General features: G+C 44.0%; 2 protein-coding genes across 3 annotated transcripts in view; both read left to right on the forward strand.

The window, feature by feature from the left end:
• arhgef17 (Rho guanine nucleotide exchange factor (GEF) 17) overlaps positions 1 to 3347 on the forward strand; it is a 50206-nt gene extending 46859 nt beyond the window's left edge. For both annotated transcript variants that reach the window (XM_076146473.1, XM_076146482.1), the window contains exon 25: positions 71 to 3347. In XM_076146473.1, coding sequence (XP_076002588.1) covers positions 71 to 279 — 209 coding nt within the window. In that variant the 3' untranslated portion in view covers positions 280 to 3347. The remainder of the gene's footprint in view (positions 1 to 70) is intronic.
• On the forward strand, positions 345 to 15518 carry relt (RELT TNF receptor). Its single transcript, XM_076146508.1, has 11 exons — positions 345 to 428; positions 8728 to 8799; positions 8909 to 9001; positions 9675 to 9859; positions 10058 to 10101; positions 10184 to 10435; positions 11537 to 11617; positions 11851 to 11926; positions 13260 to 13577; positions 13700 to 13822; positions 14243 to 15518. The coding sequence occupies exons 2-11, from the start codon at positions 8731 to 8733 to the stop codon at positions 14244 to 14246; spliced, it is 1245 nt and encodes a 414-aa protein (XP_076002623.1). The 5' UTR covers positions 345 to 428; positions 8728 to 8730; the 3' UTR covers positions 14247 to 15518.
• The last annotated feature ends 3779 nt before the right edge of the window (positions 15519 to 19297 follow it).

Below are 19297 nucleotides of genomic sequence, written 5' to 3' on the forward strand. Positions count from 1 at the left end.
TGAAATATCAGCCACAGATTCATGTAAGGATCCAAACCATTCACTCTGACTCCTCCTCTCTGTTTCCTAGGCAACCAAACGCAGTGCACGGCTGTATTGGATGGGTGCATTCAAAGGCGGGACTCGGTGCGGTGCCGAGCCTCCACCCTCCTCCCATCAAAAACCAATCATCTGGTCATTTCTGGTGGTGATGGTTACGAGGACTTCAGACTGACCAACAGCAGTGAGACGGTGGGAAGAGACGACAGCACCAATCATCTGTTACTGTGGAGGGTCTGAGATCGACCCCACCCCACCTTCCACCAAAGCTCCTCCTCCTCTGGGTGTAGTTTGCTCCATCAGTCTGTGTGTGTTGGCGTCCATTCTTCCTCACTGGTGTTTCTGCCTTTGGATGTTTAGATTCATGAGACTCTGACAGAGACGGAGAGGTAACTGTGTGTGTGTGTGTGTGTGTGTGTGTGCGCCGAAGGGACTAGTTATCAGACTCTGAACAGCAGAAGAATGTGTCTGCTTTAGAGTCAATGATCTGATGTCTCTCTCACCACGTCTGCTGAGCTCGTAGACTACAGTGGACACAAACATGAAATGAAATCTGTTCATACAACCGACCCTTTGGTGTCTACTGGGCTCCACACAGCCCCTGATGTTAGTGAAGGGTCATGGACAGCTAACAGAGCTGTCACACACACACACACACACACACACACGTTCCAGTTATTCTGACCTGCATCTGTTTGGACGGTGCAGCCAGTTTGCTTCATCTGAGTGCCTCCCAACTGTTCCGTCACTGCACGAAGCCTGCTGGAGTCACACACTCACAGTGTTTGTCCACAGCTGCCCAGAGGGTTTGCACCTCCTCGCAAACTGCTACCTCCACGTGAAGCTGGTGACGTAGCTGCAGCTGTAGTTGGAGCTAAACTGGTCTGACATGATTTAAAGCAGGAGAGATGCTGAAGTTAAGGAGAGAGGAGGAACGTCTGAGAAGAGATGAAGACCATGAAACACTGAAGAATGAAACACAGGCTGAGGAACACACACATACACGCACACACACCCACCCTGTAGTCCACCAAAGCAGTGATTTGTCTGTTGGCATTGAAACATGGTGGTTGTTTCTCTGCTGTGGAGCTGTAAGTTATTGAGCTGCTGGTAAATAACTAAGAAAAGCAAAAGTGCACAAACCTGAGTTTCCTTCGTTGTTCACTAAAGTATTATTGCTCGACTTCCTGTATGTGGGTGCTGGATCTGTATTTGTCCTCCCATGTTGGACCGACTGCCTCCTTGTCAGACTCTGTGTGGCCGGTTGCTGCATGAGGACGTGCTGGAGTTGAGCTCAAGCCAACATCTTGTTTGATTTGGCGCTCAGTATAAAGCAGCTTCGCTGCGTCTGGCGCCCTCTAGTGCCAGTGTGGTATAAGCGCTGCAGCTCTGTGAGAGGTTCTGGCTCTCCACTGTCGGGATTATAGCTCTCCGCTCCAGTGCTCAACCAGAGACCCAGCAAGGCCTGTGTGCACTGTGTCACTCTGTGTACACTTTATTCTCAGATGATTGTTTGGTCGGGAGGCTGTTACCTGTTTACCACACTGACCTCTTGGGTGCCATCGAGTCCTGGGTGCGATCTGTGTGTGATGTGGAGTTGGCTGAGGTTAAAGGTCACTCAGGCCTCATTTTGCTTCTGTTCTGGTTTGCAAACTAAGTTTGAACTGTCCTGATTATTTCGCCCACAAGTACTTTGGTTGTGAATCTGCAAAGTGACCTGGAAACATCAAAGGGTTAGGGACACACAATGAGAACAACACCTGATCACATCAGAGCTAAAGATGTCCATTTGTGCAGGTTGAGGAAGTAAAATATGGAAACAAAAGCACATGAATGTACAGTATTTATGATAAGAGATTAGCTTCTTTACAGCACTTAATGTATAACACGCGTAGCTTTCACTTTCGAGCAGGCCTCTGCTACACACACACGCACACACATACCTGTGACCCCTGAACGTCTCCTGCTGAGACTGCAGCTGATTACTGTTGTCAGCTGGCTGCTGCTGCGTCGTGACGACGGCGCTGCTACGGCGTGTGTCCAGCGTGTCCATGTGTTAGATCTTGGTAAGATTAGAAAACTTTTCTCCATGATGAAGTTTATGTTTCTGGTATCATCACTCGTATGTTTACATGCACTTAAACACTTTGATTCTACTGTGATTAAGGAAATAAATGGATTTTAAAGAGAAGTCGCAAAACAAATTAATGTGGTGGAAATTTCACCTCATGCTGCCATTACGCAATACATCAGAGAGCAGGGAGTTTTGGTTCCATACACGTATGAATGGATGTGAACTTACTGAGTGAAGGAGAATTCTAGTGTTTTCCACAGAAATGTTTCTTAAAGCAATTTGTGTCATTGTGTAGATTTTTGTGCTTCTCTTCAGGTCTGTAGGACTTTAAATGGACCTTTATGGGTCCTTGAACACTGGCCCTCTACATCAGCTATATGTTTGTGATGTGTCAAGGTGCCTCATAGCATGACACAGTAGTATTCACTATTAGTGAATCCAGGTGATACATTGAGCTTTTATTGTGGAGGGCAGCACTTCTATGTTTGTGCTGTAGAAGAAACAACAACATGGTTCCGTAAGGGTCCATTCAAAGACCTACAGACCTGAAGAGAAGCACAAACATCTACACAATGACAACTTACTGAGAAACAAACAGAGTTCAGAGGTGAAGAAGAGGAAGGTGATGAACTTAAGTCCTGTTGTGTGTCCTACAGTGTCATGGGGTGTTTGTTGTGGTAATTGTCTGTGACACACACGTGTGGTAAAGCACATACACACTATATGTTTGGCTTCATGTTAACACCACAGCAGGTTGGAGGGATACAACTTTGAGTCAATAGAAACTATTGATTTTATTTGATTCAGTCAGAAGTTACATTTTAGATATTGTATGATATAAAATCAATCCGAAATCACACACACACACACATTTTAAGATATGAAGAACGATAATAAGCACGTTTTCAGTCATATCCAATCGAAAGTATGAGATCAGTATTGATCTTGGTCCCATCACTCTGTAACTTGTTTGTCTTAATGGTTGTACATATTTATGGTCTATATGTGTTTGTTTGTGTAAATACTGCAGCTACGCTCCTCAATCTGATGTCATATTTTTATATATATTTGTGTAAGATTTAAATAACAGCCACAGACGTTTCCAGAAGAGGAAGATGAGACGAGATGAAGCTGAGCTCTGCCAGAACTCCATGTATCTGTGGCTCTGGTTGTCATGGTTATAGTTTGTGTTGTCACTGTGGTTCCTCTTCGTCATTAAATCAGTTCACTGGTGCCACTTTGTGCTTCTCACTCTTTCATCAAGCATCTCATGCAAGCAGAAGATCCAGAAAACTCATTGATCACTGATGATTGATGATGATCATTGATGATTGTCACAGGAGGGAAGGCAACGATCTCCACTAGGTTGCAGCCACACAAGAAGTACTTCACAGTGGGTATCGCCATAGCAACTGTTAGCTAATCTTAGCTCCCACATTTTAAGGTCCAAAGAAATCTGAATTAACTAAATGAAGTTTGTTTGCTTCTTCGTGTGTGTTGATTTGAGTTCAACTCTAAAACTGTATAATTGTCACATCTATATTTTAAAGTTAAATTAATCCGTAGATGTGTGAAGTGAACGGCATGCTCCCTGGCCCACTGGTGTGCCGTGTCCCACACCGCTGAGGATCACATGACACGTGCTGCTTTCATGGGCTGTTGGAAATGTTGGGTACACACGGATAGTAACACCAACACATCTATATTTGAAAGTTAAATGAATCTGTAGTAATGTGAAGTGAACGGCACAGGGTCAGAGTGCAAGGGCTGTTGGAAATGTTGGGTACACGCGTATAGGAACACACACGCACACACACACATACATGAGCACATACACACGTAAGCAGAGAGGCACACACATAAGCACACAGAGGGTTTCAGTTGTCAGTGAGGCGCTGTGAGCGGATCACTGTGTTTATCTTTTTACACAAAGGAACAGCAGAGGAAGAGGAGCAGCAGTGGAAGAGGAGCCAGCTGCTGATTTTTCTTTACACATGGTGCAGCTGCTGCTGCTCTTCTCAGGTCATTGATGTGCTCACAGACCAGTAGGTGAGGCTTTAGTGTGTGTGTGTGTGTGTGTGTGTGTCACAGTTATGTAGTTTGTAATCATACATAGAACATCATACAATAAACATACAACATATATTATAAAGTATTTCCATCTATCCATAGAAGGTTGTCAGGTTACAGGAGACGCTGTTTGCACGCCTGACGTACTGTACCTACGGTTACGTGATGTCTTTGTCTGTGTGATGTCTGTCTGCCTGTCTGTCTGTCAGAACAGGAGCTGTGAGGATGCAGGCTTGGTAGAGAAAACTAAATGGTGTCTCTCTAAAGTGGATTTGACCTTTTGACCCTTTGGCATGTAGGAAGCCCCCTGATGGCCATTTTAGTCACGTTCAGGCCTAGGTTGATTTGCTCAGAAGGGTTCTGCATTCTCTCTCCCCCTTGTCTCTTGCTCTCCCTGTCTCTCTCCCTCTGCGTCTTTCTCTCTCCCTCTGTCTCTCTCTCCCTCTCTTTCTGTCTGTGTATGTGTATGTGTGTGTGCTATGCTACAGTCAGCCCTGTGGTGTGTGTGTTGGTGTGTTTATTCATGCGTCTCACCCTAGTGCTCAGTGCGGCAGGCACTTTGTCTTCATGCAGAGGAACTTCACTCTCTGACCACAGATCCTGATCCGAGCCAGGCCAGGCCATGGGCTCCCACATGCACACTGGTACATATAATGATGTATATAATGATATATAATGTAATATAATCGTATTAATTAAGGGAAACTTGGCATGAGCACACACACACACACACGTCATTGACCTTTAGCGCTCTCTGGACAAAGTCCAGAGAACTGAACCAGGGTCTTTTCTTAATGTGCGATAACTGAAATGTGTTTATTTGATGAATGATGACGTAAGGTGTGGATGTTTAGCTTCGGCTCAATAGAAACCATACACATTATTTGTATTTGTATTTCATAGGCGGCTTGAAGCACAAAGCAGTCACATTTTACAGGTTAGGTTCATGCTCTTGCCATTGCCTTTGAGCCAGGCACTGCATGGGCAGGGTGCTGCTCATCATTTTTCTTCTTCTTCTTCCTGTTTGTGCTGGTGTCCACTGCCATGGTGACATCACACAGACAGACAGTGACAGAGGAAATGCTGAGACAAAGACACCTGCACAGGTATCAGGGAACCTGCTCATAATGAGACATTGTCTGTGCGTTGGCGTAAATCAGCCAATCATGTGGCGATAATGGGCACCTCCATTGGGTGAAACGGAGGGTGTGGTTGTCCTCAGCACGTCTTTGTCCCACATGTGCACATTATCTGTGTCATTACCTTAAACCTCCCTGCCTGCTCAGTCCTTTTACATTGTACTTCAGCTCTCACACCGTCAGATAATTTCCATGTACATCACGCTGAGGTGTTCCCCGAAGCGGCTGCACCACGCATCACGCTGCAACGCCTGCACGCTGTGTTTCTCCTGCTCAGATGCTTTGATCTCATGGAGCTGCACTTAGTAAAGTGCACGCTCAGCTGTTCTGCACTCTGCAGACGCGCAGCAGTAGAGTTGCATTTCTGCTTCATTAAAAAAGGCAGAATCAGATCAAACTAATCAAAGACTCGTCTGACTGCTTAATTTCACTGATCAATAAAAAGTTGAACAGGATTTGTTGTGTTTGATTTTTCCATGAAGGGAAGAGAGAGAGAGAAGAGCAGGAACATGTGGTGAAGAGCGATCCATGTTTATCATCTTCTTTAATTCTTTTTATGTAAACACGGACGACTCACTTAGGAACTTTGTAAACGTTCATAATGTGACTGCGGTTTGCAAGAAAATGTTATAAAACATGTCGGAGCAGATTCAAGACTGTTCTGTTTATAGTTTATGATTGTTCAGGTGGTAATTTGCTCTTATTGACAGTTGGGAGCAGTCAAACTCAGACTAAACATGTTGTGTGTTCAGTCACATGTTCTTTTCTCTAGGCCTCATTTGCTGCAACTGATGCTAAGTGAGCCACACAATAAGCCTCAGATCTATGCAGAGTCCCAGCTTGAGTGAGAAAGTGACATCAGAGTCCGTCAGCTACTGCTCCTCCACTCATTCCATTGTTCTCCTGATGAGCTCCACTCGTTCCTATGTTCTTCTGTTGAAGTCCTCTGTTCAGAACTTCATCCAGCAGGATTTCTGCTCTGTCTGAAGTCATACAGACAGAAAAAGCCTCGCTCCTCACTCAGAAACCACCACATGTGTAATAATCTCCATGTTTTTGTCATGGCTTCTTTATTGCTGCTATTTTTAGCTGCACAAAACCAAACAGAAGATGTTCAAGTCATGTTGTGATGACTTGTTTTTGGTATATGGAGGCTTTGGCGTAATTATTGTTTGAGGCACTGGAGGAAAACTCATTTGTCTCTGAATTTGTTTCTGTTGTTGTTTTGGACAGAGTGACACATTGCAGCTGTTTTCAACCTTTGACTTTTCTTCTTCATTGTGTCCTCCACTCCTTCTCTCTCTCCTCCTCCGTCTTCCTCTGTTCCTCTGTCAGCGATGCCCCCCCACTCTTCACATTATTGTTTGATTTGCTGGTGTCATGTAAGTGTTCATTAGGATGAAATGCAGCTAATAAGGATCAGCTGCTGCTAGCTTTAAAGGTGCAACCACACATGAGAGGAAGGCTCACCAGTGTCTGCACAAGTCCAGCAAATATTAGCTACATATTGATCTGGACTGATCAACTCAAACTGAGGACTTCCTGGAGTTATGAAAGATCAATCTGACAATCCATTGAAAATCAATATGCAATAAATGTATGGATGAATGCATCCATGTAGCACATTAAGCTGTGAACTAAACAAGCAGCTGTGGTGCTTTTCTGATCTCTGTCTCTCTCTTCCTCTGTCTCTGTCTCTCTTTGTCTCTTTCTCGCTGCCTCTCTCTCTGTCTCTCTCTGTCTCTGCCTTTCTGTCTCTCTCTGTCTCTCTCTCTCATCTCTCTCTCTGCCTCACTCTGTTTCTTCGCCTCTCTGTCTCTGTCTCCCTCTTAGTCTGTTTTAGTTTTTTGAACAACAAACCCATTTGGTTTTTGTCCATCATCCGCATTTTATTGAACCTTTATTTGGTGCTTGTGTGCTTTTGTGTGTGTCTGTGTGTGTGTGTGTGTGTGTGTGTGTGTGCGTGCGTGCGTGCGCCTGTGTGCGTGTCCTTGCGTGTGTTTGTGTGCATGTTGATTCACTAGCCAACTGCTCTTTCAAACATGATGTTTTGCTGTGTGGTCAAAGGTGGACTCACCACACACACATACACAGCAAAGGGACAGGAAGAGGCGTATCTTAAGACGTGTGTGTGGTCAGATGGACTCCATAAGACAGCAGCTTTTTCTCTGAGCTGCACAGACGTGTGGCATACACACACAGACACAGACACACACAGTCTGGGGTGAGTTGAATTTTTACTCTCTCGTCTTCTTTGTTGCTTCTTGCTGTTTCTTCATCTCTGTTCTGCCTTCACCTTCACCTTCATCTTCCTTTCTTTTCTTTTGTTGAGGGGAAAACATTCCTCTGTTGATCTTTGTCTTAGTCATTTCATGGGTTGTGAGAGGATCGTATTCACGGAAACAGAAGTGGCACAGGAAGTGATGTCATAATGGCGGCATGCTGTCCGATTTGAATTGTGTGTTGTTCTGTAAATTTCGACACAAACAAGATGCTGAGCTTCATCTCAAACCAAAAATGCTTCTCAGAAGGTCAGCGTTTACAGCAGGAAGGTCGTGGGTCTGAATCCCGTGGCCCTGCTCCTCTGTGTGTGTGTGGGGGGGGGTCTCACAGTAGCTGTTTCTATGATGGACTTCAGGATTTCTCCGTTGTCATATTGTGCATCAGCTCTTATTGCTGCTGAGGTTTAATCCGGTTTCTCAGGTTGTGTTCTCGCTGCATTTTCACGCTGATCATATGTGTGTGTGTGTGTGGTTAAGGTGAACAGCTACAGTGTCAAGAGGCTGAAATTAATGGAATTATTCGTTTTTGGATAATAGAAAGATTTTACATCTGAATCATCACATCAGTGAATATTTTTAAAAGTCTACTAAGTTCATCAGTGAACTTTGACAGTGACAGTTTGTCACTGTAAAAAGTACCCATAGAACGGCAGGAGCTGCTTTGACCAATGAGATGATGGCTGCTGAATGCTGACCGCCACAGTGACATAACCAGCCTGTCATGAATACGGTCTACATATGGAAACATATTACAGCTGTATCATGTGACAACTGCGCTGATTAAAGGAACTACAGTGCATTCTTCTCTCATTCATGCTTATGTTACAGCTGCACAGATTTGTGTGTGTGTTTGTGTGTGTGTGTGTGTGTGTGTGTGTGTGTGTGTGTGTGTGTGTACATTTGTGTTTGTGTCAATGAGGGTCATGTGAGATGGCATGGTGGGAAATTAATAGTTTCCATCATGAACATACGTGATTATCAGGGAACAGAAAAGCCTCATTTCCATAAAAAGAGCCTCACTCAGCTGATATGTTATTTACAACTGTGACCGTGTGTGTGTGTGTGTGTGTTCATCATGTCATTTGTAAAATAGTTTTTTGCTCTTTGTGTTTTTCATATACAGTATATGTGCAAGGTAGAAACAGTAATGAAGATGAAGATCGACCTGTGCTGCTCCGCTCTCGTCCTCTTCACGGTAACACACGTGTGTGTTTACACACCAAAGATGTGTTAATTTTTCTTTGTGCATGTCTAACATCCTACCTGCGTGCGTGTGTGTGCGTGCGTGCACATGTGTGTTCCAGGTGTTGACCTGCGGTGGGTCTGCAGCAGCGCAGTGTCGGTGGGGGGAGGGGTGTGTGTGTCTGCACTGCCCAGCCGGTCAGCAGCCAAACAAGGTAGGAAGGAAAATCTGGAGGGACGGAACAGGAAGTTTGACTAATTATGCCTATGTGACAAAAAGGAAGCGGATCATGGTGAAATGGAAGCAGTGAAAGCTGAGAAAGCTGCAATGCAAAGGGCAGGGGGAGAGGGGGGAGAAGGGACGGGGGGGAGGGTGGGGGAGGGTGAGGGGGAGTGAGGTGGGCTGGGGTTAGGATGATGGGCATGGCTGGGGTGATGTTACGGGGTAGCGTAAGGCATTACTGTTTCTAGTCCTTATAATCCCTACAGTTTAGCAGCACAATACCACAATGTTGTCATAGCAATAGTAGAAAACCCTGTTAATTTGCTCTTCGTGATGAACAGACGATAAGTACTCGCTCACTATATGTTCCAGTCCCCTGAGCACACGGACAGTAGTCAGAAATCAGAGATGTGGCACAGCTGTCATATTGAGGAGAAGCATTCATGTTACCAAAGTTACAGGCACAAACAACATACCATCACAATACAAACACACAAAGCTTTTCACTTCCTGTATTTGGTTCTGGACGTAATAATAACACAACACTAGAGGGGGCCAAAGATGACAGTGCTGCTGCTGAATGTACCGGCATCACTGACGATTATCATCACTGTGATGACCATCACTGTTGATGCATGCGTTTGACGTGTGTGTTTCCCTCTCAGCTGTGTGCGGAGCTGCAGACTGGTGCTGAAGAGGTCACATGTCGTCTTTGTCCTGCTGGAACCTTTTCACACTCGTTAGATTCTGAAATGTGCCGTCCTCACACTTCCTGTGAGACCCTCAGCCGAAAGGTCACAACCCTTGGAACTATAACCTCTGATGTTGTCTGTGGAGACTGTCTGCCTGGGTAAGAGCTGTCTATGGCTGTGTGTCTGTCTGCGTGCGTGCGTGTCAGAGTGGGTGTGTGGTTGTGGCTGTGGCTGTGTGTTTATCTGTGTGTGCAAAAAATGGTGGTGCAGATTAATTGACAGAGTGATGTCTCTGTAAGATGCTGATCAGCTTTAGAGTTAATAAAGGTTTTGGAAATGTGTTTGTTCTCCTACAGATTCACTCTCACAGCAGTGTCTACGCAGACTCCATGTGTGAAATGTAAGCTCTGTGTGGGTGTGTGCACAGTCTCAGAACTCTTTGTTGATCATGTCATGTCTCTAACGTGTCCTCTGTCTCACAGATCTTCTTGTCAGAGGGGTCCGTACAGTTGGTGAGGGCCCCTTACATACGGCTGGGGGCCCTGTGAACGGCACGGTGCTGAATGGTCCCGAGGAGAACACGGCAGAGTACGCCGTGTTCGCTTTGGTGCCCATCTTCTGTGTGACGGGTCTCCTGGGAATCTTCATCTGCAACATGCTAAAGAAGAAAGGATCCAACTGCATCCACGAGAAGGAGGGGAGGGATGTTGAGATTGGAACCACACAGAAAGAAGGTAAAGAGACAAAATGATCACTAGAGAGAGAGTAAAATAATCTTTCCCAAACTGTATTCATTTGAATTCTGATATGATCTACAGTCTGACATCTCCTGTTCCTCCTCTGACCCTGAGCCCACTTCCCACTGTTCATCACACTCTTTCCCTTTGGCTTTCTTCACCGTTCTCGTCTTCTCTTGACAAACGTTCACATAGTTCTTAGTCTTTCTTTTAAGAGGAGATGGCCTCATTTTGAATTCATGTTAGCATGAAGCTCCTGCACTCTGGAAATTCTCTCACACACCTACACCTTCATCTGTCCTTTCTGTCTCCACCCCCTCTGCTTGTCTGAAGATGACACCATTCATCCAGCTCTTCTTTCTCAGCTGGATAAATTATTCAATCTGATCACCTGCTGGTTTAACTCCTCTTGGCTCTGTTCTTTGGAGCTTTCAGCAGTCTGCTCTACCATTTCATGTAATCACAAATGTTTGTACAAGACTGAACTCTGAGAGCTGTTGGCGTTTATCCTGCCTACAAGATCTTAGAGTTTACATTATCTGTCAATCTGTCCAAGATTAAGAGTTATTAAAGCTTGGGGCAGTTTCTCGGCGATTTGACTAGCAGTGTCAGAATGAATCGCACAGCTGAGGAAAGTATTCATGTTGCTTTTGTCAGAAGTGAGTAAATCTATTTGAAAGACGATCAGAGAATGATTTGTTTTGGAACAACAACACACACAGACACAGTGTGTGAGCGAGCTGTTTGGCCGCTCTCCTCTTGGCTGCTGCTATTATGGGATAGCTGGGGGTTGCCATGGGCAACGTGTGTACTCTGCTGTTGTTCGCTGTGTGCACTGTGCTTTGCTAATCTACAAACACTCTGCCTCTGTTCATCTGAATACAGTGGGTACAACTTCATTAAGTATTGATTGATCAATGTATCGATATAAATATAAAAAAAATATAAATAAAGAATTTTATCTGCTATTCACACAAAGAAAAACATTCGAGTAATCTGTTGTAATTTTTGATGAATAAGAAGTAATGGACATCTTGTGCGGTACTCACTCACTGCTAGTTGTGATTGTATTTGTCTGTCTTTTTTATGCTCATGTAGGCAGTAGTTGTCCCAACATATCTGAGGACCTAAATGAAGACACCATCAGTGGTCTGATCCGCCTTATTACAGAGAAGAAAGGTGAGCATTAAGTGCGCGTAAAGGTCACAAGCTCACAGACGTGATTTCTCTCAGACCTACGTCTTTACATTATGGATATGATCACTTTTATACATCATATCTGCAGCAAATTTTAGCCAGGGAGGCAAATTTTCACCTGTAGTCACTGAGCAGACAGCTAATATAAATTAAATACATGCAAACATACATTGAGGTATACAATATTATCATTACCTACTGTACATATTTTTCAGAAAATGCTGCTGCGCTCGAGGAGCTGCTGCTAGAGTACGAGAACAAACAGGTCACCAGAAAAGGCTCGACTATCAAGTGAGACACAACACACACACACACACACACACACACACACACACACACACACACACACACACACACAGACACACGCAGACATAGACACAAACACAGTATATTGTGTCCAGGTGAATGAATAATTTGTGGTAAGACATAGACTGAAAAAAGTAAAAAAAGAGTACAACATTCAATACTTCAGCAAGTGAAAGTGCAAATCCATAAAGACCATAGGACCTGGATGTCCCTCAGAATGGACGGATCATTGAGCTGTGAGAGCAGCTGAGCAGAGAAGAGCTGGAGGAAAGTAAACTGCTCAAACGTCCATGGACAAATTCATCCTTTGTTAGTAGGTAAGGAGTCACTCAATGTGAAGGAGCAGAGTCTACTCTAAACTCCTCCTGATGTCTGAACTCCTCACCCTGTCCTCAGACCTCACACCATTTCAACCGCTTGTATCCAAGATCTCGTTCTATCAGTGTTCCCAGAGCTCAGATGGGCAATAGTTGGAACACAGATCGGAGGGTAAATGGAGGTTTTCCATCAAACTCAGCTCTCTTCACCACAACAGTTCCATTCAGCATCTGCATCACTGCAGAAGTCACACCACACCAACCTGCCTGTCCATCGCAAATAGCATCCAACCCTCTCTGTGAACAAATGCAAAACTTGTCCAATTGGGGCTGGAACAATATCCTACTTTGCATGTCCTCAGATTTGGAGGTTGCACATTGATTGAATGCATGTTTGAGGTCACAACTTGATGAAGCCAACAGAGTGACATTAAAGTGAAACTATCATAACATGTATTAGTGCCCCAACTCAGATGTGATTACAGGAAGTTTCCTTTACATGTTAAGTTCTTTCATGTCAGTGTTTGTGTCCATGTGAGCTTAACTGGAGACGACCTACTGGATTCTAACAGCCTGGTCCAGAGGAGAGTACCTGCAGCTCTGTTTTACTGCTCTGCTCTCTCTATTTCTGGGTATGGACAGTAACCACTAATATGCCCCACCTTTGCTAGTGATACAGTGCCACTCAGTGGCCAGTCTGGGTGATGGTTTTTGTCTCAGGGAACCTTAAAATCTGTTTTTTGTTTTGTTTTGTTTGCTGCTGAGTAGGTTCTATCAGCAGAGGGATCTGCATCCATCCATATAGGCCATGCCTCCTTTTTGTCCCTCCTGCTACAGTTTTGGCTCAGTTGTCACAAATGTTCTATTTGTATTCGATTTTCTTTAATGATTTGATCTAAATGGCTGCCAACCTTGAGTTGGTGTGGCACATGTAAGTAAATGTTACATTTCTTCAATAAGGGGCCATGGTCTAATCAATCCTTTTTTTGCGTCCCTCCCAGGCTCTGCCCCCATCTGTCCCACCTACACACCATCTCTGGGCTCAAACATGGCTGCTCGCGCTGTGCTCAGAGGAGGTGGCCCGCCGTCCTCATACCCACACATGATCCCTTCAAAGACCCCCTGAAGGCCCCAAAGACCCTCATCCTGCCCTCCCTGTACAAAGTCGCTGAGCAGCAGAGGAGTCCCCTGCTGGGTGGCGTGTGTGTGAAAACACAAGACACACACACTAATGTGCCAAATTCAAACACTGCTCAGGGGAAAGAGGGAAAGGGAGAACAGGAAGACGGTGGGGGGGCAATGGTCCTGTCTGTGGGGAGGTGAGACACACACACACACATGCACGCATGCACGCACACACACACTAACACACACACATACACAGTCATTGTGAGCAGTGCTTCACACGTAAGATAATAGTATTCCTCCCTTGTGATTTCAGATTTCAAGTAGCCCAGATCCATGAGAAGCTCATCACCACGGAAACAAATACATCAACTCAGGAGCCACGAGGCTCCTGGTTTGGATCAAGGAGTTTCTCCTCCTCTTCATCAGGCATCAGAAGGTACATACCCATGCACACACACACACATACTTATACTGAGATTATGTGATTTTCATGTCGTTAAAGTCACAAATCATATATGGGTCATTTTAAAAAGTCGACGTAAACAGGCTGTGACGCCCAAAAGGACAAAAAAATCAGTGAGCATCAACACCAAAAGTGTCTCTCTCTCTGTCTCTCTCTCCCTCTCTGTGTGTGTGTGTGTGTGTGTCTCTCTCTCTCTCTCCCTCTCCCTCTCCCTCTCCCTCTCTCTCTCCTCTCTCTCTCTCTCTCTCTCTCTCTCTCTCTCTCTCTCTCTCTCTCTCTCTCTCTCTCTCTCTCTCTCTCTCTCCTCTCTTTCTCTGTCTTTCTCTCTCTTTCTCCCCCCTGTGTCTCTGTCTCTCTCTCTTTCTCCTTTCCCCCTCTCTGTCTCTCTCTCAGGTGAAAAGAGAAAGTGATGTTCTGTAGGAACTCACTGAAGAAGACTTTCACCAGAGACCACAATCTGGTCAAAAGAAGCCAACGGATGATGGTCGGATGGAGAAGCATCAGTGCATCAGTCAGAATGGATCACTGTTTGATTTGCAGTTCTCTTAGTCGATTTGTTGGACACTGAAAGATCAACAAATTCACTCAGTCTCTCTGTTTGTGCTTCCATTGCAAAACCTGAGGCAAGGCTACACACATGCACTCTGTCTCTGCCTTTGTCTCTCTATCTGTCTCTGTGTGTCTGGTTGGGATTTTTGACACATGGTGTCAAACTGTATTTTGGTATGTCTTCTTGAATAATGAATTGAATTTATAGTACATATGCTAGCCATCTGGATTTGAGTTTGTGTTGTAAAGGGCCATTTTAAAAACATAAATGTGTGATTCATGTAATGACACTCAACTTCAGAATCTCATCCAGAATGTTGCAATTGTATTACGTTTTTGAAGTCGTGTTTAACTTTGTTTCAACATTTCTGCTGCCATCCAGTGGAACTATTAATTGAGTTAAGAGGATGGAAGGAAGTTGAGGAGACTGTGCCTTTCAAAATAAATCACAACAACTTCCAATTTCACAGGAAATATAAAAGTAAAAACATCACAAATTGATCTAAGGAAATGCTTAATGTTTACATTTTTAGCACCCAAAATCAAATCATTAGGGTTCTTACCAATAAAACTAAAAAACTCGGTATAAACTTGTTGCAAAATGTGTTTTTATTTAATGAGTGTAGCTGACTAGCTGAGAATCAATTTAATGCATTAACTGAAAAGGCTACCAGTTTTCTGTGTTGTCATCATCATCACTGTGTTGATGTCATCACATGGATCAATTTGATAGTGATGATGTTTCATAGTCATGGTTCCCAGTTTATTAACTTCTGCCAGGGAGGTTTTGCTGTAGTAACTTACAAAAGCACTGAAATTGTACAAAAGCACTGAGATTTTTTCTGAACAGTGTACAGAATGATGTGAGGAGTGGTTGCGTAAGTGGGTGCTATTGTTTATGGGTTGGTTGGAAGGAACACAGGCTGCCCGTTTCACATGATCAACATGAGGGCCGTGGTCCATCTGATCCCATCAGCACAGTGTTGGTGTCAAATCAACACATAGTTAATTAAGACTCAGTGAAGGATCACTTTGATGGCTGAACCTTTTCTGGATGTACTACCTCTATTATTCATTTCTTCCCTCAATTTCTCAATTATTTTGCACAATTAGACTATCAAATACTGGCACCACATTGCTATTATCAGTTAGCACCAGATGGCTAATAAATATATCTAGGATCAATTTAATTGTCTGAGAGTTTTTTCCCTTCAGGCTACAAGGAGTTCAAATGCATTTCATGAAAAATAGGCTCTAGAATATGAGCATAAGAATACAATATAATACACAACAATGAAATACAGTACAACTTTAAAGCACACATGGATTTCATTGTTCAAAATGTTTTTTTTTTCCCCAGAAATAACTAAGTGGGAGAAACCAGAGTGCCTGGGGAAAACCCATGAGCAGTAATATTACTACTCGTTATATTATTACTCATAATTTACCAATAATTCATTTGGATTCGTTCATTGTTCTCAGCACTCTGTGCAGCAGCAGCAGCAGAACAGAGCTCTACAAAACCTCACGAAAGGGTTTCGCTGCTTTGGCACCAGGTGCCGTTTAAACTCACTAACAATAAAGCTGTCATAAACTGGATCCTGCAAAGCCAATGCAAACAGTGTCAACTTTGCATTTCCCCACCGTTTTGTCAAATTTTTGATGATTAATTTGGGAATATCTCTCTGTCCTTTCAGCTTCATGTCTTTTTCTTCCAGTTTGTCACTGACTGCAGCCCATATCTGCTGGTTCAGGTTTGTACTGAGCTGCCTGATGTAATCGTGACCTGTTGCTCTCTTGGCTTCTTTGACAGCAAGCCTAACAAACCAGAGTACCAGTAAATCGACATAATACCTATTCTTTTCCTGTTGCGTTAATTCTTCATTTTTTGTGCTATTTGGGGCTGAGAACTGCTCTACTTGATCCTCATCCTCATTGTCCTTCAAATCCTTTGGTTTGCCCTCAACAGATGGACCGCTCATTTTCAATGAGAATGCACAAGATAAATTGCACTGATGGGGCAGGCTTACTAGATATAAACTCAAAGATGTTGCAACGATGACAACATTCATGTTTAAGGACGACTTTGTGTCCCAAAACTTTATTTATTAATAATGACATCATCACTATGATTGTGATTTCCATTCCATTCATCCAGTCGGCGTCAAGCAAGGTCATTCCACTGAAACTGCGATCAGCGTGAGCTGCTGGTCAATCCTCATTCCTCATGCTGCTTGACCTATGGGCCTTTGACACAGTCAACCATCAAATCTTCCACTCTACTCTGTGCCCGGCCTCTCAGGATCTGCTCTCTGCTGGTTTGACAGGGAGGAGTCATGGAGGGGGGAGGAGTATAAATGAATGAATGAAAGAGCTCCATTCTGCCTGTGAGTCGGATTTGTAAGTAAGTCTGTTTTGTATGTAAGTCGTAACAGTGTCAGTACAGCGTCAGTACAGCATCACCAAAGCCCCTTACATACATAAAAAAAAAATGTAATTTATGACAAAATAAGTAAAATAAAGATACAATAGTAATTATACAAACTGTGTATAACAGCAAATACAATAGAAAAACTATAATGTCAATTTTTGCAAAGAAAATTGCGATGTGCACTCTTCGTTACTATGAAACCTTGTATGTAACTTGCTTTTTGGAGGTCAGTTTGTAAGTACAGATGTAAGTCGGACATTGGTAACTTGGGGACTGCCTGTATACACAACTTCACTCTGCATCTGCATAGCTGCCTCCTCGCTTTCAGCTTCACCCCAACTCTGTAGTTTTCACTTCTGTTTGTTCCACGTGTTTGCATTTGTTTGTTTCGTACAAATTTGTTCACTCCTTGCTGTATTTCACTGCAAAGACAATGTTGCTAGTTATCAATGTGGATTTGTTAACCCATTTCTACCTGGAGAGGCCAGGAAACTGATCAGCACTCTGTACAGCAGCAGCAGCAGAACAGAGCTCTACAGAACCTCACAAAAGGGTTACGCTGCACTGGCACCAGGTGCCTTTTAAACTCATTGACAATAAAGCTGTCATAAACTGGATCCTGTAAAGCCAATGCAAACAGTGCCACCTCTTCATTTCCCCACCGTTTCCTCAGCCTTTTGATTACTTTTTTGTCGATCTTCTTTAATTTCCTTCCTGCAAGCTTCATTTCTCGTTCTTTCAGTTTGTCACTGATGGCAGCCCATATCTGCTGGTTCAGGTTTGTACTGAGCTGCCTGATGTAATCATGGCCTACTACTTTCTTGGCCTTTCCAGCAAGATGCCTTAGAAACTTGAGGACCAGCACATCAACCAAATACCTGTTTTGTTCATCCTGTGTTAATTCCTCATTTTTTGTGAGATTTAGGGGTGAGAGCTGATTTACTTGATCATCATCGTCCGTCAAATCATTTGGTTCCGGTTCGTCATTAATAGATGGACTGGCGTCTGCTTTGGTTGGGTTATCTGTCATTTTCAATGAGTTTGATGAAGCAGGCTTCGCTAAATATAATGGAGAACGCAGAAACGATGACATCATCCATGTTTAAGGACAACTTTGTGTGTCCTAAAACATAATTACCAATAATGACATCATCACCATAATTGTGGTTTCCATTCCATTCAAACAGTCCGGCTTCAAGCGAGGTCACTCCACTCAAGCGGGGTCACTCCACTGAAACGGCCCTCTTGTCTGTGGTGGAAACAGGGAGAGCTGCTGGTCAATCCTCAGTCCTCATGCTGCTTGATCTATTGGCCTTTGACACAGTCGATCATCAAATCCTCCTCTCCACACACCCTGAGCCTCTCAGGGTCTGCTCTCAGCTGCTTTGATCTCTAAGCGAGATACTTCAGAGTGTCATGGAGGCTTGGTGTCTAAGCCACACTGCTTGTCAAGGGACCTAAAGATTCAGTGCTTGGACTTCTTCTCTTTTCCATATACACAAACTCACTTTACGAAATCTTCTGCTCACATGGCTTCTCTTACCATTCCTATGCTGATGACACACAGCTCCTCCTGTCCTTCCCGCCAGAAGACAGTACAGTCTCAAAACGGATATCAGCAAGCCTCACTCATCTGAGCATGGATGAAGGAATTTTACTTATCCTTGGCTTATAGCCTTAGCTCCTTGTCATTCCAGCCAATTCTTGCACCCAACAATCAGCATCCAGCTTGACTCCTCCCAAGTCAACCCCACAAAGACTACTTGTTGCTTCCGTCTCTCAGTCATACAGATTCCATCTGTACAACATCGTGAACAATCAGACCTGAGTTGCAGAATGGCCTGTACAGCTGCTCTGTTTATCTTCTATTTGAAGTGAAACAGGAGAGGGACATGTTTGGAGGCAGACGGACAGAGATGAGCTGCAATCTGCGTTTGAATGGCCATTGTTCTATCAGTTCATAGTTTGTTTTGCTGATAAAATCTTGGGGGCGGCAGTAGCTCAGTCCATAGGGGACTCAGCTTGGGAACCGGAGTGTCGCCGGTTTGAGTCCCCCATACGGACCAAGAAAGTAGCCTCCAGAGCAGCTGTGATGCAGAGGTGCCCTTGAGCAAGGAACTCGCCAAACTGCTCCAGGGGCTCCGTATCATGACTTCCCTGCACTGACACTTCTGACGAATTTTATTTAGCAGCTTTATCCTCTCTCACACCACAGCAGGAGGAGCAGATTAGTCAGGTTTATTCACTCGTTCATTAATGACCCACCATCCCCCCAAATAACAACATTTAACAATTTTAAAAAAGTGCATTAATCTACTGGTTGTCATTTTAGTACCAAAGTTAAAAACATTGCATGTACCAATAATCATTACATGTAAACACTGTTGCGTTCTGTGTTTACTCGATGCAGCTGCTACAAACATGCACCTTGGAAACCAGTGAAACCAGTGTTGGTTAGACGTTTTAGA

The sequence above is a fragment of the Genypterus blacodes genome, unplaced genomic scaffold (genome assembly GCF_046128005.1).
Source record: "Genypterus blacodes isolate CSIRO-AG114 ecotype Tasmania unplaced genomic scaffold, CSIRO-AGI_Gbla_v1 ptg000003l_1, whole genome shotgun sequence".
In the NCBI taxonomy this organism is placed as follows: Eukaryota; Metazoa; Chordata; class Actinopteri; order Ophidiiformes; family Ophidiidae; genus Genypterus; species Genypterus blacodes.

Excerpts from the sequence above, each read along its gene's own strand:
- relt (XM_076146508.1), top strand. The coding sequence starts at position 8,731 with ATGTGCAAGGTAGAAACAGTAATGAAGATGAAGATCGACCTGTGCTGC. Across the intron at positions 11,927-13,259 it reads AGAAAAGGCTCGACTATCAA|GCTCTGCCCCCATCTGTCCC; the intron begins GTGAGACACAAC and ends CGTCCCTCCCAG. Across the intron at positions 13,578-13,699 it reads ATGGTCCTGTCTGTGGGGAG|ATTTCAAGTAGCCCAGATCC; the intron begins GTGAGACACACA and ends TTGTGATTTCAG.